This window comes from Meles meles, chromosome 11 (assembly GCF_922984935.1).
Source record: "Meles meles chromosome 11, mMelMel3.1 paternal haplotype, whole genome shotgun sequence".
NCBI classification, from domain to species: domain Eukaryota; kingdom Metazoa; phylum Chordata; class Mammalia; order Carnivora; family Mustelidae; genus Meles; species Meles meles.
The window spans coordinates 71,084,253-71,109,915 of record NC_060076.1 but is presented as its reverse complement, the minus strand read 5'-3'; the positions used below and the strand labels follow the sequence as shown (position 1 = coordinate 71,109,915).

General features: G+C 45.4%; 2 protein-coding genes across 3 annotated transcripts in view; both read right to left on the bottom strand.

Moving 5' to 3' along the window:
- The window catches only part of FRMD3 (FERM domain containing 3), a 315,298-nt gene extending 290,865 nt beyond the window's left edge, over positions 1-24,433 (bottom strand). For both annotated transcript variants that reach the window (XM_046023589.1, XM_046023588.1), the window contains exon 1: positions 23,866-24,433. In XM_046023589.1, the coding sequence (XP_045879545.1) occupies positions 23,866-24,012 (147 nt within the window). In that variant the 5' untranslated portion in view covers positions 24,013-24,433. The remainder of the gene's footprint in view (positions 1-23,865) is intronic.
- On the bottom strand, positions 16,270-17,070 carry LOC123953389 (STING ER exit protein-like). Its single transcript, XM_046023592.1, has one exon. The coding sequence runs from the start codon at positions 17,068-17,070 to the stop codon at positions 16,402-16,404; it is 669 nt and encodes a 222-aa protein (XP_045879548.1). The 3' UTR covers positions 16,270-16,401.
- Positions 24,434-25,663: the final 1,230 nt, after the last annotated feature.

Below are 25,663 nucleotides of genomic sequence, written 5' to 3'. Positions count from 1 at the left end.
TCCTTACTCATTCTTTCAGCAAACAATTTCCACGCATCCACGCTGTGCCAGGTATCTATTCCTGTCACAAAAATTTCTCCCACATGGAGGAAGGAGAACACCCCTCCTACAATAATGCACCACAAAAGCAGTATTTTACCACAATTCTCATAGTAGCAAAGGAACAGTCTCGAAATAGCCTTGCTATTGGGAAAATACAGCATATATCTATAAACAGGTGAGAACACTAGGAATTACCAACTTAGAAGGCTGCCTTCTCTCTTGCTTCCTCTATCCTACTAATTTCCTCAGTCTACCTGCTTGCCTTCTTAGCCCCCTCAGTTTAGAATGAGTCCACAAGGAGGAATGGCCCCCTCCAGCTGAATCGAGAAGTTCTCGAGAAGGACACAGAGACTGCAGAAGCCCCATTTGTGTTGGGGTTGTGTTCCAAGATGAACCAAGGGCTGAGGCCACCAGATGGATAGCTGAGGTCATGTTGTTTACTGAAAGGATGGCTCGCAGATGGTGGTGGGGAACACACACTGTCCGAGCAGAGGGGTGACAGGACAGGTGACCCAAAGGGGCAGGAAGAAATGGGAGAGCCACCAACCTCCTCCTAAAAAAAGCTATCAGATTTCTACCTCATGACTCCACAGCTGCAGAGTACACCTAGTCTGCATTTTCAGCACAAGGACCAAGTTTCCGTAAAGGTCAGTTTCAAAATCATCAAAAAGGGATCTGCTCAGGGTCGTAGTGCTTGGGCACCTCACGAAGAACACCCTCAAACCTCTTCCCTTCTCTGGGCAGATTCCACCTTGTGCTGTCTATGTCCTTACTTGGATGTGGGAAGAGTGTGGCCTAAAAAAATACAGTTTTCCTGCATCGTGGGTTTACAGGTGTAAAAGACACAGGGCTCCTTGACCCCATGGACCATGCAATGGAAGCGGACCCTCCACACAGAAGCCTCGCTCTGGAACAGACAGACAAACATCTGCTGGAGCAATGTCAAAGGGAAAGGTAGAGTGTCCCAGTGATGGCTTAAGGAAACCACGCCAACTCATGACATACACCCACTGCACAGCTGGGCTGGCTCTGACCTTTGAGCTGCCACAGGAAGCCAACAACCTCATCCCTGGACAAATCTGGGAATGGTTAGGCCTATCTCGTTTCTAACATTTGCAACTGTTTTCCAAACATTCCAAAATCCCCTAACTATTTGGCTGGCTCTGTGACACTTAGGAGTTTATTATTTATTTAAAAGTAAAAAAAAAAAAGTTGAAGATAACAAGGCAGGTTGTGATGGCCCAAAGTGAAAACAACCTAAATATCAATCAACAGTAGAAAAAGTAACTTGGGGCGCCTAGGTGGCTCAGTTGGTTAAACCTCCGACTCTTGACTTTGGCTCAGGTCACGATCTCAGGGTCGTAGGATCCAGCTGAGCCCAGAGTTGACTTCAGATTCTCTCTCTCCTTCTCCTTCTGTCCCTCTCCTCTTCCTCTCAAATAAATAAATACATAAAATCTCTCTTTTTTAAGTAACAAAATAATATCATATTCATACAACTGACTCCCATATGTCAATGACAATTACAGAATTCTAACTATATGCAGCAACAAGGAATCTCAAAAACAGAATGCTAAGCATAAGGGGGGGACCAGATGCAAGAAGACAGCAGAGTGCAGACCGCACAAGGCTTTTCATGGAAAATTATATGAAATTCAACAATGAGCATGACTAACCTCTGGTGTAAGAAGCCAGGATCTGTCGCCTTCTGGGAGAAGTGCCTGAGAGGGGGGCCCAAGGAGGGCTTCTGGGAGGAGCTCCCCCATGCTGTGTTTCTGGAACTGGGTGCTGTCATCCAACAGTGCTCACTTTATGAAAGTCTGTCATGCTGTAGATTTATAATTTTGCATACTTCTTTGCATGCATGTCATGTTTCAGTTGTTTAAAAAAATAGTTCAGTGATTAATCTTCTGAATATTCTTAATCAACATGTATTAAGTTTACACTGGCCTACAAACCCCCATCAGATGGGCCCTACCACCTCTTTCCACCTCATCTACTCTTTTACTTGTTCAGTCAACACTTACTGTTCTCTCAGGTCAGTCACAAACCTACCTCAGGGCCATTGCACTGGCTGTTGCTTCTGCTTGGAATGTTCTCCCCCACAGATATCTATCCACAGGGCCTACAATATAATCTACTACCTCAAAAAGATACTTGTAATCCCATGCCATTACAGCATTATTCACAAGAGCCATGACATGAAAACGACCTAAGTGTCTATTGACAGGTAAATTAATAAAGAAGGTGTGGTATAGGGGCGCCTGGGTGGCTCAGTGGGTTAAAGCCTCTGCCTTTCGCTCAGGTCATGGTCCCGGAGTCCTGGGATCGAGCCCCGCATCGGGCTCTCTGCTTGGCGGGGAGCATGCTTCCTCCTCTCTCTCTGCCTGCCTCTCTCCCTACTTGTGATCTCTGTCTGTCAAATAAATAAATAAAAACTTTAAAAAAAAAAAAAAAAAAAAAGAAGGTGTGGTATACACATACACATACACACACACACATACACACACAAAATATGGAATATAATCCGGCCATGAGAAAGAGGGAAATCCTGCCATTTGCAACAACATGAATGGACCTATACTAAGTGAAATAAGACAGATAGAAAATGACAAATACTGTATGATCTCACTTACATATAGAATCCAAACAAAACAAAACCTCACAGATGAAGAGAACAGATTAATGGTTATTAGAGTTAGCGAGCTGGGGTGGGAGAAATGAGTGAAGGGGGTCAAAAGGTACAAACTTCCATTTTTAAGATAATTAAGTCCTGGGGATACAATTTACAGCATGATATTGTTCTAGGAAAGATATTACATATAATAATTATATTCTAGAGAATATAAGCTCCATGAGGGAGGGATTTCCATGCGTCTGATTCTCTAATTGTATCCCTACCACCTCAAGCGGTACCTAACACAGACTTGTAACTTTATAAATATGCACGAATTAATGAGGGCATCACACTCAAATGATGTGCCAGTATTTCACAGACCAATGTTATCACCTTTAGCTCATTTATACTCTTTGCCTCACTGAGAGGATTTTGATTTCCCCCTTGTGCATAGGTCTAAGTTAAAATGAGATCTTTGGAAGGCTTAATTTCCTTTAAAAAGTTCAGCGGATTAGGGGCAGCCGTTGATTCAACAGGCCGAAAAGATTCAACATTAGCATCTGACCCTTAAGAACGGGGATGAGAAAGGACAGATAGTTTTATTAGGTGTGTCCACTTTAAGCCGAAATAAATCGCAAAGCGGAATAGCCTCTGTCAGTAAATAACCCCTCCTCGGAGCAGCTCATTTGAAGGCTGGGTCGTGGGTCCTCGTCCTGGGAAAAGCAGGAAACTGAGGTCCGCAGAAATAGTTCGAATTCTTGGCACTCTTCCAGACTTACTTTCCAGTCCCTCAGTAAATCATTTCCTCCCACAGTTAACAAGGATGGGATCTCTCGGTAATACTTTTCACAACTGGGTGTGAATCTACATCTCAAAATGAAGAGCTTAATTTCAAAAAATTACATTTAAAAAAATGAAATACCCTAAGGGTTTGGCTCTGCTAACCTATTCATTTCTTAGAAAACACACCACTTCTTCTGCGCTGTGGGCTTGATGTACAGGGTCTTCAACAAAACGCCGCGACCTTCGAGACTATAGTAACTTCAGTAGTAGGTATGACAGGAGCACTTCTGCAACTGACTTTAAAAAGCAAATTGCACTTCTTTCATTTGTCTTGTGGACGATGTGGTAGGAAAAATGGCCGTAAAGCAGAAGGCCAGCTCTGAAGATGGCTCGCTGAGGGAAGGCGTGGCCTGTGGCTCAGTCACAGACCACCACCCAACAGCCCTCCAGGTAGAGATGCTCAAGGGTGAGGGACGTCCCCTGGACCTGAGGCCACCTGAGGAGAAATGGGCTCCAGAAACAGCCAAGCTATCCTCACCTGTTCAAGGGTTAACCCCCAACTGAACGTCTAGCAGCCTAGGAAAAAGGTATTGTCCAGAGGCTGGTTGACACCATCAGGGAAAGACAAACCCAAGCCAGACTGCAAATCCGCTTCACCAACTCACACCCACATGATGACAATGATCAAAAAGTGAAAAATAAAAGAAAAAAAGTCAGTAGTAACAAGTGTTACTGGTGAGCACGTGGAGCCACTGGAACCCTCAGACACTTCCAGGAGGGAATGCAAAATGGCGCAGTCACTGTGGTGAACTGCCAGTCCCTCAAAAAGGTAAACACAGAGTCACCACATGACCCAGCCATGCTGCTCAGAGGTAAATGAAAACAAATATCCACATAAAAACTTGTACAATCTTCCTAGCAACATTATCCATACTAGCCAAAACCTGGAGACAACCTGAACGCCCACCCACCAACAAACGGGTAAATAAACAATGGCATATCTGTACGGCGGAATACAATCTGGCAATGAACAGAAACGAAGCATGGATACGCATTGCAACACGAAGAAGCTGGAAAACATGCAGCTAACTCAAAGACGCCAGGCCCAAATCATGTGATAGAGACAGAGAGTCGATCGGCAGTTGCTTAGGGCTGGGAGAAACGCAGGGGTTGAGGGAGTGACAGCTAAGAGGTCTGGGGTTTCTTCTGGGGGATGATGAAATGTTCTAAGTTTGAGTCTGGTGATGGCTGTACAACTCTGTGATATACGCTATCACAGAGTTACATATAAAATGTGTAATCACTTTAAACGGGCGAATTGAAGGATGCCTGGGTGGCTCAGTTGGTTGAGAGTCTGACTTCAGGTCTGATCATGATCCCAGCGTCCTGGGATCAAGCCCTGCATCGGGGTCCCCGCTCAGCAGGGAGTCTGCTTCTCCCTCTCCCCTTGCCCCTCCCCCTACTCATCCACACTCATGCTCCCTCCCTGTAAAATAAATAAATAAAATGTGTTTTTAAAAATAAATAAATAAATGGGTAAATTGTATGGTATGTGTATTATATCCCGATGAAGCTGTTTTTAAAAAAAATAGATGTGAGAGACAATGAATAGCACCAACCCTCATTAAGGAAAAAAAAAGAAGAAGAAGAAGATGCACTTTGTCCCTCTTAAGAAGGTCACCCTGGCCAGGACTAATTCTCTAGGATAACCAGGGGTGCTGGGCCTGGATTCCTCTGAGTTCTCTTCCTTCCCTACTTAGTGACTTACTGAGAAAAGGACCAGTAAAGTGAATATAAAGCATTTTACAAAATATAATGTGCTGTTCAGATTCATAGCAAGAGGCTCAAATGACCCTCAAATAGCATAAGACCCCACGAGGCGGGACAGCTAGTGAGGCCTGGAGATGGCCCAGCCATGAGGGAGTTCGATTGTCATGATGAGGGCACTCATTAGGCCTCTGATCTCTCTCATGGCGCTTTCCTGGTAGGAAGATGGATGGAAATGAGCCGTCCGTGGCCACCCAGAATGGTGAAAGTGACTCTCGGGTATTTTGCTAAATACAACGTAACCAAAATAAAGAGACTCACAAGTCCTGTGGGGCCCCTTGGAAAGCCAGAAAAGACTAAGAACAAAGGTGAACCATATGGCTGACGGCTGAAGGGTTGCTTTCTCTCCCCTCGTTCATTAACAGAAAAATAACTAACCGCTGAATCTCTTGGCTTTAATCTCATGCACAGTTCTCATTAAGGTTCAGTGTCAGGAAGTGATTCTGCCTGAGCACCTAAATAATTCACAACTGCTCAGAACAACTACCTGGAACCCCCATCAGGGATCAACCCGCTCCACAGGACCATGTTGGCAGGCTGTGGGGGTGTCTCCATCTAAATTCCTGAGGAGCAGGGGCCCGGTCTGCTACTGAGCCCCTGGCACCCATCTGGAAGGCAGAAACCTCCTGCTGTGGGCAGGTCCCCCTTCCTGACGTCTCTGCCCAACGTTGACATCTCTGGGGATCATACCTTCATTTACTGAACTTAGGGGTCTTGAACAGGATTCAAATCCAACCCACCAGGTGTACTGTCGATTTGGGACTGGATGTATCTCAGTGACTCATCTTCCTAACCTTTCAATGATAAGATAAACAAGATAAAAGGTGCTTGACAGGGGGGCTGGCCCACAACCAGTGCTCAACAAATGGCAGCGATCACTGTCTTCTGATTTGGTAAAGAGTCTGCACTTACGTAGTCTTTTAGCTAACCAGTGTTTGTCCTCAGCACCTACAATGTCCCAGGCAGTGGCCATGTTCTAGACACCGGGATACAGCCGCATCCCTCCCCTCGCAGAGCTGCCAGTATGGCGGGGAAGACAGACACACACAAGCTTCCAAAACAATGAACAAATTAACAAGCAGCCATAGGTGCTACAACGAATGTGACCAAGGGCAATGTGATTTGGAGTGGCACTTTAGAAAGAAGCCTTAGCTCGTGTGCACGATGGAGCATGAAAATTCTGTTGCTTTGTTAAAGGTTTCCTGGCTGATCAATGGATCCATCGGGAAATCTTTCTAGGCCCTCCAAAAAATGAGCACGGATGTAGCAGGGTCATAGATCCAACCAAAACCTTCACGGCAAGTCACATTCACAAACTACCTGAGAATCTCTTCCCTTTCTGCTCTCCTCCCAGAGGCCAGGCCTCCTTTGTTCTTGCCCCTCAGGCTCCGGGGTCCTCTGGGATCTAAGTAAGTCGCTGTTCTCCGGAAGGAATGTCACACATCAGATGTCTTTCAACGTCTCTGACTGTTCTTCACACACCACTGAGGGAGTAGAATTTTAAACAGTACCCTTGGGAGGAAAGGTCCTCTTTGAAGACATCCTAAGTGTGCAGGACAGGGAGGCACACAGAGAAGGGGAAGAACATTTATTCCAGTCACATGACAGAGGAGGGAACTGAGATGACAGGATGGAAAAAGAGGTAAGGACACTCCAACCCCAGAGGTGACCCTCTACCATCCAGCGCATACACGCAAGACTGCCAAAGAGAACAAAGGAGCTCAGAGAAACATAAAGTCGGCTCCAACATTTCTGGAAGCATACAGAGCCTGAGGCAAACAAACAAAAACAAAACCACATCCTAGTTACCCCTAGTTCTAGAAGTGTAACCAACGTAGCCCTAGAAAACAAGTCTCTATGTCATGAGGCCCATACAAAATACACCCCCAATGAGGTTGTCATTACTCCTTAATAAAAGGTGGTCAGTACTGTTTTCTGAAAGGAAACAGAAAATTCTGGAAAGGAGATGCAAAAGGATTTATTTTTCACTGGGTAGTCTTTTGTATGATTTGAGCTTTTACAAGGTGTTCTGCAATAATTATTAAAGATAAAATATATTATCTCCAAAATAAATGATGGAGGGAAAACTGCTGATTTGAGAGGCACTGTTTATTTATCAATAATTAGAAGGTTTTTTTTGTTTGTTTGTTTGTTTTTAAGATTTTATTTATTTATTTGACAGAGAGAGAGAGATCACAAGTAGGCAGAGGGGCAGGCAGAGAGAGAGGAGGAAGCAGGCTCCCTGCTGAGCAGAGAGCCCGATGTGGGGCTCGATCCCAGGACCCTGAGATCATGACCTGAGCCGAAGGCAGCGGCTTAATCCACTGAGCCACCCAGACGCCCCAATAATTAGAAGTTTTAGGAGTTAATTTCCTTTCTCTAAATCACTGCATGATCCAACACATATAAAAAGAATTACACGTCACATGGGGCACCTGGGTGGCTCAGCGGGTTGAGCCTCTGCCTTTGGCTCAGGTCATGATTTCAGGGTCCTGGGATAGAGCCCCACATCGGGCTCTCTGCTTGGTGGGGATCCTGCTTCCCCTTCTCTCTGTGCCTGCCTCTCTGCCTACTTGTAATCTCTGTCTGTCAAATAAATAAATAAAAATTTTTTTTAATCTAAAAAGAATTACACGTCACAACCAAGTGATACACATCCCAGGCATACCAGACAGGTTCATGTTCAAAAATCGATTAATGTAATCCATCATAACAAGCTAAAAAAAAAAAAAAAATTAAGGGGCACCTCAGTGACTTAGTGGGTAAAGCCTCTGCCTTCAGCTCAGGTCATGATCTCAGGGGCCTGGGATCGAGCCCCATATCAGGCTCTCTGCTCAGTGGGGAACCTGCTTCCCCCACTCTCTCTGCCTACTTATGATCTCTCTCTCTCTCTCTGTCAAATAAATAATTTAATTAATTAAAAAAAAATTTTTTTAATCGCATGAGTCTATCAATAAATTCAGCAAAAGCATATGACAATATCCAATAGCACTCAGGATACCAAAAAAAAAAAAAAATTCAGTTAACTAGGAATAGAGGGGAATTTTCTCAACTTGATAAAAAAATTTCACAGAAAACCCTACAGCTAACATCATACTCAATGGTGAGAAACACATAATTTTCCCACTAAGATTAGGGACAAGGCAAGGGTGTCCCCTCTCACTACTCCTTTTCAACATGGTACAGGATGTCCTTGCAAATGCAAAAAGACAACAAAAGAAATGGGAAGGAAGTAATAAAACTGTCTTTATTTGCAGATGACATGACTGTCTATGTAGAAAATCTGAACACATCAACAAAAAAGCAATATTAACATGCGAAAGTCAACCTCTTTCCCATACATCAGCAATGAACAGTGGAATCTGAACCAAGGCATCGTATGTCACTTATTTCTAGGTACAGAGAAAAAATAGCAACACGGACTGAGCTCACAGGAACCAGGCCTTATCTCAAAGTCGAAAAAACAACGAAAATGGATCTGGATGGATCTCTGGGCCCCAGCCCTGCTGGTCACTCACTAGGGTAAGTGAATGTCTTCTCTTCTCTGGGTTTCCAGTGCTCCCAAGAAGGGTGTAGTTCTTGGACTAAAAATCAAAACTCCTTCCCAATTTTCTAAGTCCTCTGGGAGAATAAAGGCACACAGATCTTGCTCAAAATGTCTTATGCTATTAAAATCATGAAGCTACAAAACACGGGCTTACCAAAAATTCAAATGGCACAGAAGTACCTAGAGACAAGCAAGAAGGCTTCCAGGCGTTGTCCACCCCACAATGGACTCTCAATTCCTCTCTCCTTCTAGAGTTCGTCACCGTGAAGATGCTAAATGTGCCGTCCAGTACGATAACCACAAGCACGTGTAGCTCTCTAGATTGAGATTTTTAATGAATTAAAATGAAGTCACATCGGAGTTCATTTTCTCAGCACATATGTCACATTTTACGAGCTCAACAGCCACGAAGGCTAGTGCCTACCAAGCTGGATGGCATAGACAGAAATCAGTTTCAGCAATGCAAATGTTCTATTGGACAATGCTTGTCCGAAGTGCAGAAGGAGAGATTTTTCAGATCATCTCACTTCTGTTCAACACTCACTTCCTGGAACCCCCACAACGATTCCCATCAGGCCCTCCCTGGCTGGGCTCAGGACTACCCTAACAAGTTAATAGGGTGAGCTGCCCTGGAAAGGCTGTCAGTTTCCTGATCCCTAATTAAGAAAGACTTGCAGGTTGCTGCAAGACCTGGGTTGCTCAGTTGTTAAGCTCCGGCCTTAGGTTCAGGTCATGATCCCGGGGTCCTGGGATAGAGCCCCGCATCGGGCTCCCTGCTCCCTGCTCAGCGGGGAGCCTGCTTCTCCCTCTCCCATCCCCCTGCTATGTCCCCTCTCTGGCTGTGTCTCTGTCTGTCAAATAAATAAACAAAATCTTTAAAAAGAAAAAAAGAAAGGAAGGGAGGGAAGGAGAAGGAGAGAGGGAGAGAGGCAGGGAGAGAGGGAGGGAGAAAGAAAAAAAGGAAGACACGTTTCACCACTGGGATCACTAAAGGTCATGGAACCATCACCACCCCCAGTGACACATAAAAGTTTAAAACTTTCCCTAAGAACTTGAAAACTTCAGTGTTTCTCAAGGTGATGCTTTTCAGGAAGCACTGAGGCCTTCGAAGCCTGAGCTGAAACTCCCAGTATGCCTCACCTCCAGCTCTAGAAGGAAAGCTAAGCTCGGCCAAACAGTTCTCCAGGTCATTCTGGCCCAGGCAAACCATGCCTCAGTCACTTCCCAGCAAACAGTAGCCATATGGTTTTCTCAACTCCAACTCTCCACTCTACTGTCTATACCATCTGTGCTGGTAACTGTCAACTAACTTCCCATTGCATAGAACACACCTCTCTGTGGATATACATAAAGCCACACTGCATTTCCTTTTTTTTTTTTTTTAAGATTTTATTTATTTATTTGACAGAGAGAGCACAAGTAGGCAGAGAGGCAGACAGAAAGAAAGAGGGAAGCAGGCTCCCTGCTGAGCAGAGAGCTCGACACAGAGCTCAATCCCAGGATCCTGAGACCATGACCTGAGCTGAAGGCAGAGGCTTAACCCACTGCGCCACCCAGGCGCCCCCATACTGCATTTCAATTAGCTTCCCACAAACACCGTGCCTTTGCCTATGCTCAGTCTTCTGCTAGAATGCTCTTCCTTCCCTAGCCGTACCGCTTCTAAACACACTCCCCTAATTTACTGGCCAGACAATGCCTACCTTTTCTTTAAAACTCATTTGAGACATCATCTCCAGAAAGCCTTCCCTGTCCTTCTCAGGCAAGAAGAAGCCCCGTGGCTACTCCAGAATTTCTGTATGGGGGACACTTGGCAGGTGAAAATCTGGTAAGAAGCAGCAAAGGGAGTTTGTGACTTCTCTTGAAATCACATTTTATAGCAAGGTACAATTTTGGCTGAGATACCTGCATGAAGAGCAAAGTTCTCTGTTTTAAAAAAATTTTTTTTTCTTTTTTTTTTAAAAGTTTTAAAAGGTGTTCTTATTTACAAGTAAATGTGAATAAGGAAGTATCAGTGATGCTTTTCTAAGAACACCTTTTTGGGTAGTGACTTTGGAGGAGAGCAAGCAGAGATTAAAGGAAGGACAGACCTTTCTTCCTGTTAGAGTCTATGGGCTCCAATAATATCCTGGTATCCCCCTGATATCAGCTGTACCAACTTGAATCTGTTTATATATTCATAGTCCCCACTAGGCTGCAAAGGACCACATTTTTATCTAACTCTGTATCTCTAATACTCAGGCCAATCCTTAATTGGGGTGCTCGATAAATGTTTGTTGGATGGAGGGTAGGTGGCTGAATGGGTAGATAGGTTGATAGACGAATGAACAGATGGATGGATCCATGGATGGATCGATGGGTGGCTGGAAAAATGAGAGGAAATGCTTTCTTAATATTCAATTTTACCTTCATACCAAAGTTTTCTAAAGGATAAAGACCTTGAATCTCAAAATCAATGATCTCTCCCACAACTTCTCTCTCTCTCCCTGTCTCTCTCTCTCTCTCTCCATTTCCCACAACACCAAAAAAAAAAAAAAAAAAAAGTTTTATATTTAACAACCGCTCAATACAAAGGCTGGCATTCCCCACCCAGTGAGTGTATTAAAGAAAGACTGGGGAGAAAGTAGAAAGAAATCTTTGACAATAAATATTGGATAATAGCATTAAAAGCCTCCCTTTCTCTAATGGAGGTACAATTTGGAGATAAACCTAAACCACCTTCCTCTCTGTGGCATATGATTAAAATCTGCTTTGTTCTTCTAATTTGCTCTTCTCAAATTACCACACTGCTGCTAGCGTTGCAAACTCAGACTTCACAGCTGCCCTTGAATCCACTCTACAACTTTTTCTCCTTTTCTTTTTCCTTTTAATCAGCACCGAACCAAGAAGGGGCCACCTACACTTGGAGAGACGATGTCTCCAAACCTGGAGACAAAAGGTGCCTTTCAAGGTGCCCCTACCATCCCCCGCGCCATGAGGGCCCTCAGCAGAACTGCCTCTCCCTTGAGGTTTGGGAACCCAAGAGGTGAAGTTACCCTTGACAGGGCTCCAGGTGGTACAGAGTGTTTCTTCCACCCGCCCCACGCTAGAGCTCCTATTCCGCCTCAGCTTTCAAAACAAAGAGAGCCTGACAAGGATATAGCTCTTGCCTAACTAACAAATGCTTTGTTTTCCTACATTTCCAGAAGAGCTCTAAATACCATGGTCTGGGATTGCTAAGATCTCAGCTTCCAGAGTCAGTCTCAAAACTGGAAGGTAAATTACCATAAAAGACAGAAAGAAAATTCTCTTGACATCATCCTTCCTCTTTTTTTTCCCCCTTTCAATTTTTAGGAGTTCCTTTGAAATTTCAAACGACAAGCTATGTCTATACCAACATGTGAAGAGAAAGGGAAAGTATCTCTCAATGATCTAATTATGTTACACGGCAATATATGCATCAATACATAATAAGTTGGTCACAATTTTCATGTAGCTATAGGCTGAATGACATGTTGACTAAAAGAAAGTAGAAAAGAACTAAAATTGTGTCCTTGGATGGCAGTTCTAAAGTGTCAATATGCTTTCTGGTCAGTGTATGGTTTTTCCCTTTGCTATTAGGAAAGTGGCCAGTGAGGAGCACCTGGGTAGCTCAGTAGGTTGAGCAGCGGACTCTTGATTTTGGCTCAAGTTATGATCTCAGGGTCGTGAGATCAAGTCCCATGGTGGGCTCTTGTGCCCAGATGGCATCTGCTTGATATTCTCTACCTCTCCCTCTGCCCCTCCCCTCACTCACATGCTCTCTCCCTAATAAATAAATAAAATCTTAAACAAAAAAAAAAAAGAAAAAAGAAAAAAGTTTCCAGTGAAAAAGAATCACATCATTTAGATGACCAAAGAAGATTCAAAAACAAGATAATAGTATTTAGTATAAGTTTAGGAGCAAACTTAAAATTCAAGACACCAGGTCCCATCCTAATTTTGCTAAGTATGTGACCTTAGGCAAATCACATCACCTCTCTGGATCTCAATTGAATCAACTAGCTAATGCACATTATTAACATACTACTCAAGGATATCAAGAAGCGTATGAGGGAAGGGAAAGAACGCTACTAAACAAAGAACAGTAAATACCCAACACCATCACACCATTGCAGGCAGATAACACCTACATACAGACACAGATCAGATCACAAGGACGAGCATTATTTTCAGAACAATGAGCAACAATACATACACAGAGCAGCCCCAAAAAATAACATCAGCGAGTAACATCAAGGAGGAATCATTAGCTAACTTATTAAATAGGCTTTTGTCCCCTCTTCTATTAATAAGTCTCAGTAGTTACTGATAGTTTAAGCCTGTTTATTTTTATTACCAATCCATTAGTAAATGATACTGTGTTTGAATTTTCAGTTTATATGTCAAGACCCTGGTTCAGTCTTTTCTTGAACAATGTTGACCAGCAAGCCCTAGTTCTTAAAGCAAAAATTACACCTGTAAAGTGAAAGATAATAAGCCAGACCCTAATCTGTTACATTGGTAATTGCTTTCCCCTGCTACAGAATAATCATACTTCAAACCTTAGCAAGATACATAGATATATATTCAAACAAAAACTCTGCTGTGCACCCAAGATCCAAGCCATTACATTACTCGTCGTAGATTATTTCTTGGAGTAGTTTCACAGAATTTGAATTCACTTTAATTAAAATTCACAATAATCCCCTGGGAACTAAGTACAAAAAAAATTTGCTATAGGAGCACTCTGAGATATAAATTAATATTGAATAAAAGATCAATTATTACAACATAATTTGCAAAGTTGCTCCTCATACAACATGTTTACTTTAATTATGTACAAGGTTGAAAAGATTTTAAACTGTATTATCTATTTAATGGTCATGATGCTGTCTCAAAGGGTGACTTCCCTAGCGTGCAAATCCTATGCTTTGTAATCAGAACCTTCCAGCTGAGAGGGGACTCTTCTCATTCGATAGTCCAAGCAAAAAAATGAGGATGAAGAGCAGAAAAAGGTTTTTCCACCAGTAACTCTGATTTGTGTGGCCTACTTGCAGGAGAAAATGGAGAAGCTCCTACTCTAGTCAAAGTTGCCTTACAAAGCTAAAATGATCAAGTACTCTTGGAAAGAATTCCAGAGCTCAGAATTCATTGGTTTGATCTACAGGGATGTTCCAAGCAGAAAGATAGACCAAAAAGACCCATCCTGATGGTTTCATTCACAAACCCACATGGCTTCTACCGCTATTTGCATGAACATAAAGGATCCCCTGATTGGTGTCTCCATGCCAGACCTCTCTGCTGACTTTCCTTGCTTATTTCCAGCTGGGATTTCTCCATTCAGGTGCCCTACAAGCTCCTCAAAGTTAAGAGCTCAAAATGAAACTCATCATCACCTCCCCCAACCTGTCTCTCCTTTATTCGATCTTCTCAGGGCCAGCTTCCTGGGTCAATCGCCCATGCTCAGAAGGGCCCTGCACTTGGTTTTCTTGAAATTCTTCATTTTTGAATAAAGGGTTCCATATTTCCACTTTGCACTGGGCCCCAAAAATTATGTAGCCAGTTCTGTCTCTCCTTCGGAGGTATGGCCATTACCTTTGTTACGGAAACCAACGTCCCGGGACTTAATCCCAGACCCTCCCTTCATTTCATTTCTGTATCTGATCATGCTGTTTCATGCTCAGGGTTTTATCCCAAGCAAAGGCTCACCTTACTTGAAATGCCTAAATGCTTTTTCTCCTCCTTCAAAGAATTGATTTCCACTTGTCCTTTAATTATTAATCAAGTTCATCTATACCAGAAATGCTTACTGAAGCCGAGTCTGACACAGATGCCCCCTCCTGGTCCTCCACTTCCCCACACCTGTCCCTACAGCTGTGGTTTTGTCCTTGTGCCACACTACCTTGTCTCTCTTCCCCCAAATGACTGGGAGCTTCTTAATGACTGATAATTTTTTCTATTTCTCTCTAGTTCCCAGCTCTGTACTTGGCATATAGGAAATACTTTTGAAATGCTTATCAATGTTATTTCAAAAAACTTCATTAATTCATGGGGGGGGGGCATGGAAACTGCTTGATCTACGCCATTGTTCTTTCCTCTTACAATAAATGTCATTTATTTTTCTAAAGTTATCCTCTCCTTCCCTCCTGAATCTTCAAGGAAAGCCACCAAAACAAACAGCTTCAAAGCTTATGTTACACCTTGAATGTATTTTCCATTGTCCTCCAGGGCCACTGTCCCCTGGGGTCCCTTCAGCAAGTGAGGACAGCTGGGTCCCCTATTCCTCCGGGAAATTCCAGGAATGATTTGTTTGTGTCAAGGAGTTGCCAGGGTTCCTCTGCAAGGCCATTGAGAGCCCAGGATACAGACAAGCAAAAGTGGGAAGTGTGGCCCAGAGGGACACGGAGTTTCTTATTAACCCAGGGCCCCCACATGCTCTCAGATGTTCCATACTTCATCAGATTGGCCATCAAAGGAAATCCTGCTTGAAAAAACAGACTTGTGATTTGCCTGCAGCTGGGAATCAAAAGGAATCATGTCAGCCCCGGGATCAGTGTCTAATCAGTATTTCAGTCTATCATGATCCATGCACCTGGATGGGTTCCTTTATTTATTCATTCGTTCACTTACTCAAACATTCACGGACCATCTACTGAGGGAAATGTGTCGAGTGAAGTGTTATTAAGGGAGATAAGGGCCAAAAAGTCCCCACACTCAAGGAAATTAAGAATTTGATTATGAGACAGATAAATTCCCCCAACACCTTACTCTTCCAAGTGTGGTACACAGACCAGAAGCAGCATCTGGAATCTGATTAGAATGCTGAATTCCAGGGCCCACCTCAAGACCTCCTGGATCAGAATTTGCATTTTAACAAGAACACAGAAAATCCACATGAATATCAGAGCCGAGAACTGTTACACACACACACACACACCCCCAAGAACTGAACACCAACTCCTTTGAGTCTGAATTAAATTCAACTCCCAGTTGCAAAACCTGCCCTAATGATTCCTGATTATAATCCCACTTTTCCCCATCTCTAGACTCCATGTCTGGCTCTCTGCTACTTCACAGAAGCAACTTGAACCCTTCATCACACAAAGTGGGAACTAAGAGGGAACGGTGCTATGTACCAAATGCCTATCTCTCACGCATGTGAATCTCGTATTAGATTCTCTGCAGGACATGTTCTGGTATTTCCATTCCTGCAAGCTTTAAGTTTCCCCAGAATGCCTACTTAGAAAAAGAAGGAACAACTTAATGCAAGTGACTAACAGACTGCACTCAAGTAGTTTACATTTTAAACTCTTAACACATGGTTACTGTACATTTTTCACAATCAAAAGAGGGGTCTCAAGACATGGCTTTTAATTGCCAGAGGTGAAAGATTTAGAAAACCCATCTCTAGAAAGCAGGTCAGATAGACTCAAAGCCCTCACCAAAAGTAGGAGGAATCAATGGGAAGTAATGGAAAACCTTCCACTGGGGCCAAAAGGTGACCACCAGTCCATGGAGTCAAGAAGCAGTTCTTTTTACTCCTTGTCTAAATGCCTGCTTCCGGTCTGGGCTGAGAGGAAGGTCCTGATCACTTGAACTGGTTGTCAATCAAGGTCCCCTTCATCTTTGCTTTCTTGGCTTCCAGTTCAGCCAGCTCCTGCAGTCGCCGTTTGCTCATGCCCTTGCGCTCCAGCTGCTTTTCGATCACTTTGGCATTCTGTGCGTATGAGTCGGCAGCTTCTCTAGCCTCAATCTCCTCTTCCTCTTCATCAATGGTAGACACTGTAACGGAGCTGAACTTGCCCATGTCTTTGGTCCGTTTGGTCATCATCACCTTCTTCGGAGGATCTTGCTTCTGAGTGTAGATACTCGTTTTACCAAAACCCTGGCCGAACTTGACTACTGCGCCATCCACAATGAAGGTCACGGGGGCATTCTTGGGCTGGGACTGATAGAAGAGGGGCAGTCCACACTTTGCACACTTCTTCCTGTACTGTCGCTCGATGCCTTCAGGCCTCCGAAGATACATGGTCTCCTCATCCTCCGTGTTACAAAACTTGTGGGCGTGTTTGGCAGCATCGATCACACGGGAGCGATCCCGGGGCCTCATGGGCAGTTTCTCTAACTGACAGTCCAGTACCAGGACCATCTGGCCACACAAACAGTAGTAGACGTGGAGGGGCTTCTCGCCGTCGTCATACTCCTCCCGATCCCGGGTGTCGGAGCAAACCACTGACTGGGACACAACTTTCGGCATTGTGCCAGAAAGGAGGACAAAGACAAAATATGTATTTCTTATTGTAATTCACAGTAACACACAGCTGCTCCTCATCTTTGGTCCAATTTGAGTTAACTTTTGTATAGGTTGTAAAGTAGGGGGTCCAGCTTTATTCCTTTGCATGTGAATATTCAGCTGTCCCAGCACCATTGTTTGGAACAACGATTTTCTAGCCTATTGAATTGTCTTGTCATCCTTTTTGAGATGTTTGCTTTTCCACTCTTGTTCTCTCACAAGTGTGCAGTGGGGTTTTCCAGAGGCTGTACGATATGTGATATAGAAATGCATTCAATGCAGAAGAAGATGTGAGAATCCACCTGTCTTCTTTTGTGCCAAACCTTAAAGATATTTGCAAAAATGTAAAACAGTGCTATCTTTCTCACTCAATCAGTTATTAGTTTGTAAATACAGGTTATCTTTCTGGATATAGGTCTTCTGTACTATTTTTTGTGCATTTGATGTAAACTTCTTCAGCTGTGTGGAAAGTCTGAACACATCAGGGCTTGAGTGTCTCTCATTTCGAAAGTAGCTCCTCTTAGTCCCTTTTCAAAGCTAATAAAATGTTTATAGATAACAAGTGTTGGCAAGGATATGCAGAAATCGACACCCTTGTGCACTACGGATGGAGACGTAAAATGGCACAGCCACTTTGGAAAACGGTTTGACGGTCAGTCTTCCAAAGGTTAAACATAGATCTAGTAATGTCACTCCCAGGTATACACCCAAAAGAAATGTGTCCACACAGCAACCTGTAAAGGAATGTTCACTGCAACATTATTTGCAACAGACAAAAAGTGGAAACAACCCAAATTTTCACCAACTGGGGAACTGATAAAATGTGATCTATCCACACAACGGAATAGTATACAGCAACAAAAAGAGAAGAAGTACTGACCCATGCTGATCTCAGGGACATCTGGGGGTCCCCAGAACACAATTTGAGAACCACTGACCCAGACCAAACAGCCAGTGTGGGTATTGTGGCTTATCTTTCTAGCAGCCATTTCCCCACCCTCCCTCTCAAGAGACCCCTGATTTTTAGGCATTGACCCCTCCCCCCATGCCAGCCACCTCCTGGAAGAAGGCTAGCTCCATGCTGAGTCCCAGGGTCAAGTTCTGCTCACTTTAAGCTAAAAGGTGCATTCCCTCCCACCGACCAGAGTCACTGGTTCAGGGGCAGGCCTGTGACTTAGGTCTGATCAGAATGGCTGCAGGAGTTTTGCTGGGAATGTTGGGTTGGAAGTAGTTCCCCTCTGCCTCTGGAGGGTGTCCCATGAAAAGGTGAGGACTGATATTACCATAACCATCTCACGGCCAGTCTGAGGATAAAGCCTTACAGAAGGCAGGAGAGTCCTTGAATGAAGCCCTTAACTGGAGACATCAGGATATAAGAGCCAGTAAATGTCCTCAATGTTTGAGCCAGTCTGAATTAGCATTTGTTAGACGTAGTTACAAGCACCCAGCAGACAGACGGACCAAGTGAGGGGAGCCAACAGTGTTACATCCTCTCTGCACTCAGTACACTTCACCATTGCTTTGAGGACGTCAAGAGGTAAGATCTTAGCAGACCATTGAAATAACATTACTTTTTTTTTCACAATATACTTAATACAAAGAGCTGGCCCATGTAATCTAGGCCTAAAAACGTCAGAGCTGGGCCGTGGTATTTAACAAAGCGTCTCTCCCTGCTATTCCTTTTGTGTTTGATTTACAGTGGACTCTGAATGGCATTCTAGGTGAGTCCAACAGAGCAAAGTGTTGGATTGTCCTTATTATCAGAAGAGGTGTGGCTGTGAGCTGGACCGCAATTGGATTTCACCACCTGGATTGGCATGGGGCCTGATACTCAGCACATATGAACGTTCGCATGTGATATTCAAGTACCTGTTCCAAAGGGTAAGAAACTCAAAGAAGAGTAAACCACTCTCTTTTTTTCCCCAGCTATTAAAATGGTGTTCTACAGTTGAGCGATGTTTTGACATTTACAATGCATTTCATGTACATCCTCCCAACCACCCAGTGGAGACTGGCAACTGGAGAATTACAGAGGAACAGCAGGGGCCCAGTGACTTGCTCAAGGTCTTGCACCATCATAAAATGATGAATTTAGACTTCAAGACATTAGATTTAAGCCAAAGCCTCCCCACTATTTAGAATTATCTCGAATATGCCTTCACATAATAGAAAGATAACAGTCAACATTGTTTCAGCTATCACTGTAGGCCAGTGACCAAGCATTACAACAACCCCATGAGGTATAGGCCATTATTATCCCCACTTTACAGATGAGCAAACTGAGACCCAAACTGGTAAAGTGATTTGTCCAAAGTCATGTGGCTAGTCAGTGGTCAAGCCAGAGTTCAAAGTTCTTGACTTCTTGGTCATAGGGCTTTTTCAACAAGAATAGAGCTCTACCAGAGGTGTTCACTCTATGTCAGATGACTCGGGGCTACCAAGAACCCACTGGCTCAGTAAGGATGGAAGCGATACTTAACACAAACAACAAAGGACAATCCAACAATTCTTCTCATTCTGGAATTTGATCACACAGAGACTGCCTGTAATAAGCCAGGACTTAGATAACATCTTATTAAACTTTGCTGACAGTTTTATTCTAACAATAATCATAATTGGGAATCAGGAGATGCATGGTTTAATTATGTTACCATTCCCCAAACTGACTTATTCGAAAGACACTACTGCTTGCTGAGCCAATAGCTATCCCTTCCTCCCACCACAGAAGGACACACACACACACACACACACACACACACACCTCCACGGCTTCCATAATGCCAAGGCCCTCCTCCCACTATGGAGAGGGAAGAGCCCAGAGAGCAGAAGCACACATTCCTAGACTCTTCTGCAGCTAGCACACAGGTGTATGATTGAATCCCGCCCAACAAGATCTGATGGGAAGACTGATAGGGGCCTCTGGAAAAGATCTTCCTCGTGATAAAAAGAAATGCATACGGAAGTACCACCTCCGTGTGGTGGATACGGAAGCGCCTGACTCACATCCACTACCATGGCCACCACCTTGTAAGAATGACCACTCTAAGCACCATAGCAGATATACTGAGGTTAACAGTGTGGGAAGATGGAAAGCACCTGGGTCCATGCAGAACCGCGGAGCAACCCTGTAGCCGCCGGAACTCTGGATTTCTCATTAGGTAAGACAGTTAGTGTACTTATCATTTAATCCACTTTAACTTGGCTACTCTCTTACTCTCTTTGGGCTTCTTAGGAAGCCCAAAACATCCTACCTCTCAAGTCTCAAGAGGCAGCTACCGAGAAGAACTCTGAAATTTTAGTCCAACGACCAGGGTTCTAACCTACCTACTTGCCAGAAGACCCAAATTGCTTAATCTCTCTAACCCTTATTTCTCACATCTAAAAAATAAAGGCCACACTCCATAACACAATATCCTCAATAAAATGGAGGTATGAAAATCAAGGGATAATGTGTATCCAACCACTCTGTGAACAAGTGTTTCACTCAAATGCGACTGGTCTACAGAGTAATTAAATCAGATTTATTAAACTGGAACTAGCCATCTAACCCAACTCCCTTATTTTGCAAAAGAGGAAAAGAAACATTGACTCCAAATGTCAACTGACTTGCTCAGTGTCACAAAACTGGTTGATAACATAATTAAACCATGCACCTCCTGATTCCCAAACCAATGTCATCATGTTACTCTCATGATGATAAGTAATGACCTAGATTAGATACTGAGCACTCATTCAATCAGCAAGTATTTGTTGAACAGGATTATACGCCAAGTACTACTCCAGGTATTGGGGAATCCTTAATAAACAACAACCACCACCACAAAATGTTCCTACCCTATGGATTTAACAGTCTATGAAGGAAATTAGTCAATCTACATTTATGAGTATTTATTCAATGCCTATTATGTATTAAGCACTAGACTAAGATTTCTATTCAAACACAAATCAAAATTCCCAGCCAATTCCAATAATATCAACCATGTTTACAAGGCTTTGCTAAAGAATGTATAAGGTGAAAAGTCTACATTTTACTCAATAAAAGTCAGTATTGAAAATGACAAGTTCATTAGAAGGAGCTGTGGCTAACCATGCCAGCCTTTGAAAAAAGTGGATAGAATGGGGAACATGGCTAGGACTCCACCCTACTTGAAGGGGGACTGAATAAAGGGCATTAGAATGAACTCATGTCCCTCTATGCTATCCAGACTTCAAAGGTTGGGTCAGTTGGAAAAGCCCAGTAGGGAATATTAAGCCACTCCTTCCATTCCCCAGGCCTCCATCAATGCCCTAAACTCTCCTTTTGCTCCCTGTTCATTTGGAATTCCTCCTCCTCTGACCTAAACATTCACACCCTAATGACCTGATGGGACAGCAACCTAAACTCTTCGGAAAAAGACAGAGCAAGTGACTTTCAGCACTGCCTCTGGAAATGGATCTCAGGCAGCTGACACTGGGCCACTAGGTTGTTTCTTTGTACGTTTTCTCTGTCAATTATATAATTTGAGACAGAATAATTAAAAGCTGTTGTTTTGCGGGGGAAATTCCATAAGTCACATTCTGTGCAGGTCATGGCGTGAGGATGTGTGATACTGGATGACGGTCCATACGCTTCTTTAACTTTGTGATTCCCTGGAACAGAGGGGGAAAGGCAAGCAGGGAAGGAAGAACAGGCAGCTCCCCCAGGGCACAGACGGGTTCCTCCAAGAGGTTCCTTTTTTCAAAATACCATTTTGTTCTAGTGTTAAACACATGGAAGATTGTTTGTGAGCCTGTACCCAGAAATACAATTTCACTTCCTGGGTTTGGGAAAGTAAGGTCCAAAATTATCAATATAGGATCTTTTAATTCCCCATTATTGGTTAAACCATCATCACCATTTGTTGACAGAAGGAGCCAAAAAGATGGAACACAAAATGAAACATGTGAGTTTGAAACAATTCCAAAAAAATCAACATTTTTGAAAACAGCATTTTAACCTCTTCGGCATCAGTTGGGCCGCAAAAACGCTAACTTGCCAAACTATTATTACACTGGCTACAATTTATTGTTTCCTGGACACCAGATAACAAATACATACCCTTTGGGACTACTTATCTATTCTAAGGAAGACTAAGTGTGGAAAGGGATAAAACCCAGTGCTGTCAACTCCAAGTGGGACTGACTGGGCACACAGAGGACTGAGAAAGCAGAGAACTCAGCATCCCTAACTCTCTGCTGCTGGTCCCTCCGTTGTTTACATATTCAACGCAGGTTAAAGGATCTGTACATCACTCCAGGACCTAAGGCAAAGTACACCAACAATTACCTCTGGATCACAAGACAGTACATGCCAAAACGTTTCTGTGCAACCCTGTGGCAGGAGGGAAAACTGCCTAACCTGCTAATCCCTTTATTATTAAGTTTAGCAGCACCAATTCACTAAGAATGAAATTCAAGATCCTCCAGAAAATTCACTGGGCGCCTACTCTCCTGGGACATCAGGTGGGGCACCACGTTCCTGCCTGGAAACTTGTCCAACCCTCTGCTTACGAATTAGTTGCCACTGTCTCTGTGTCATAAACTTCCACCCGCAAACAAATGGGAAAGACCTTTCATTCATTCATTCATTCATTGTGGGGTTAACATAGCCCAGAGACCTATTCCTGCCGCTGAGAGACGCTGCCCCCATTCATCTCTCAAGGCAACTAGATAATGTGCTCTCTATTTAAAAAAACAGCTCAGTCCTGTAGCCTCAAGACTCAGGAAGGCGAGAAGAGGAAATCCCAGAGAAAAATAAGCAGATAGATTTAAAAGTCAGAAGCTAATCGTGCTGAGCCCTGACACAACCTTTCCAGATTGTGCGTGCCCAGTGGGTCAAAGGAGAGGGCACACATCTGCCTACATATACGCGCACCAAAGGTGCACGTGCGCGCACGCACGCGCGTGCACACACACACACAAACACACACACCCTTGCAGCTCACGCTACATCTCCGGCAAGCTCAAAAGCACTTACTACCCAAGGATGAGGCCGCCAGGAAAGCTACCTTCGCCCAAAGAACTCTTGCTTTCTCCAACTTGAGCAATATTCCACCAATATTCCAAGGGGCGCTTCTTCCCGGGACCCACGTCCTGCAAGGCTCCCTCCCCGCTGGCTCCACAACCCTTTTCCTTTCTCTGAAACAACGACTTCATGATTCCTTTTGGGGTAGCTCCAATTCCGCGCAGTGCGCGCCCCATCCCTCAAGGCTAGAGCCCAGGTCTGCCCAGCCTCTCTCACTCCCAGGAAACTTCCCCGCCGCCCCATGCGGAATAAAGGCCATCGGTAGGAGGGTGGCAAGGAGGGAAAGCGGGTCCCTGGGGCTGAGGGCCCCTTTGAAGCCTGGGCGCCAAGAGAGGAATGAGTGAACCCGAGCTGGTGCATGCCTTCTCCACGTGGAGGAAGGGAGGAAGGAAGAATGAGCGACATGCAGGTGTCCCTCTCGGCTCCCCGAGCTCCCATTTCCTGGCGGGGGAGGGGATCGAGGGGTTAGCCTCTCCCAGGAGGAAGCTGCCTCGCGCCCCCAGCCTAGGCGCGGCGAGACTTGCGCGCACCTTGCAAGCCTGGGAAGGGACCCGGTCGCTGATAACGCGCCCCATCCCTGGGTAGGGCTCCCAGCCTCACAGGGCGGGGAAACAGAAATCTGGCTTTCTAGCAGGCCCCCGCATGGGTTCTCCCGCCCCTGCCCGCGCACGCCCACCCGCAGAGGCCCCCGCGCCCTCACCCGGGGCAGCCCGCACCTGAATGTGGCAGGAGATCTCCGAGTCGTCCAGCAGCCGGATGGTGCATTTCATCTCCTGGCTGAGCGATTTGACGCTGGAGCTCCGAAAGTGGATCATTTTCATGGTCCTCCTGCCTCTCGGCACACAGTGGCAAGAAGCGAACATGCACCGCGGCCCGGGGGAGCGAGCGGGAGGCTCGGGGCTGGCGTGGCGCTCGCCCGCGCGGACGGACACACTCGCGCACTCACCGTCCGGGATACCCGGGTGCGGCTCAGCCCCGGGACAGCGGCGGCGACGGGCGCCTGCGGCCACACATGCCCGGCGGCCGGGGCGCGGCGGGCGGGTCCCTCCCTTTCCTCGCTCCTCTCCCTCGCCTCCGCCTCTCCGGCTCCTTTCCCCGCCTCCGCCCGTCGCGCGCGCTCCTGCGCCTCCCTCCGCCCGGGCTAGCGTGGAGAGGGTGCCCCGGACCCGTGACCCTGGGCGGGCACGCGACACACTCACTCCCACGCGCGGGGAGCCGTGGGAGGAGGAGGCGGAAGGATGGCAGGCGCTGGTGGCCGGGGTGCCCTGGCAGTGGCCTGCTTCGCCGCCGTCGCCGCCGCTGCGTCAGGCTGGGCCCGGCCGCCTCCTCCCTCTCCGGCCGCGATCGCCCCGGCTCCCCCACGCGCCCGACAGCGCCCTGCTCTGCTCGGCCCCAGGGACCTGGCTGCGGGTGGGGGATGGAGGGCGAGCCCGACCTGCACCCGCAGGGAGGGTTCCACCGTGGGAGAGGATTCTTGGACCAAGGACGAAACCCCCTCCCCCTGAAAGTGACATGAGGGCCTGGTATGGCTACCCCAGGAAATGGCTAATTGTAACAAACTCTAGTACTCATGGATATTTTTAAAAGCCTTTATTTTATTTAATATTAACTGAGTGTCCATCTCCTTACCAAAAAAAAAAAAAAAAACACGGGTGCCTGCCTGCTTCAGTCAGTAGAGCATATTGCACTTGATCTCGGAATCCTGAGTTCGAGCCCCACCTTGGGGGTAGAGTGTACTTAAAAAAAAAAAAAAAATTTTTAACATCAAAGCCTTTCTTAAGCAATTTTTCGTTTCTAACTCCCAATACCCCAGTATGATTTGTGGTACCTTAGACCTCAGCAAGAGGGTCCCTAGCCTGCACCTCCTCCTTTAGGGAACTTGCTCCTGCCTCCCCTGCATAGAGATGTGTCCTGTCCTGTATTAGACCAATCTCTGGGTACTGGGGACCCTAGAATTCCCTGCCATCACCAGGGTAGTGGGGTTAGGGGATCTGCTGCCCCTGTGTCTAACCCAGGGTGGATCAAACCCCTTTGTGGTTAGGCCCAAGGGGCAGCTGAGGGAGGTCTGTGGAGGCAGGTGTGCAGGGGTTGGATGGGGGAGGGGGGGCAGGCATGTCCAGACGCAGAAGGAGAAAGGTCTCTCCTCCTGCTGCCCTTTCTGAGCTGTTCAGCTTGTTCAAGGCAGTATTAAGGAATATTTGGAGGAAGGACTTTGCCCAGGGGTACCCTCCCACTGCAGCTGCACAGGTCCCTCTCATCCAAAGGTCCCCTGTTCCCTCAGGGCACTCTACTGGGCTAGATGTCCTCTAGGACATCCCCTGGGGTTGGCTGTGGTTTGGTGGCAACTGCACTGGACTTGGACTTCTCCCTCCGCCTCTTCTTCCCTTCTCATGTTGATCACTAACGGAATACCCTACAGCCAAACTCAGCCTCAGTATCTGCTTCTGGAAATGCCAAATTACGACAGTGTGTCAAGATAAGAAGATTTTACTTAACGATCAGTAGCTTGATTGT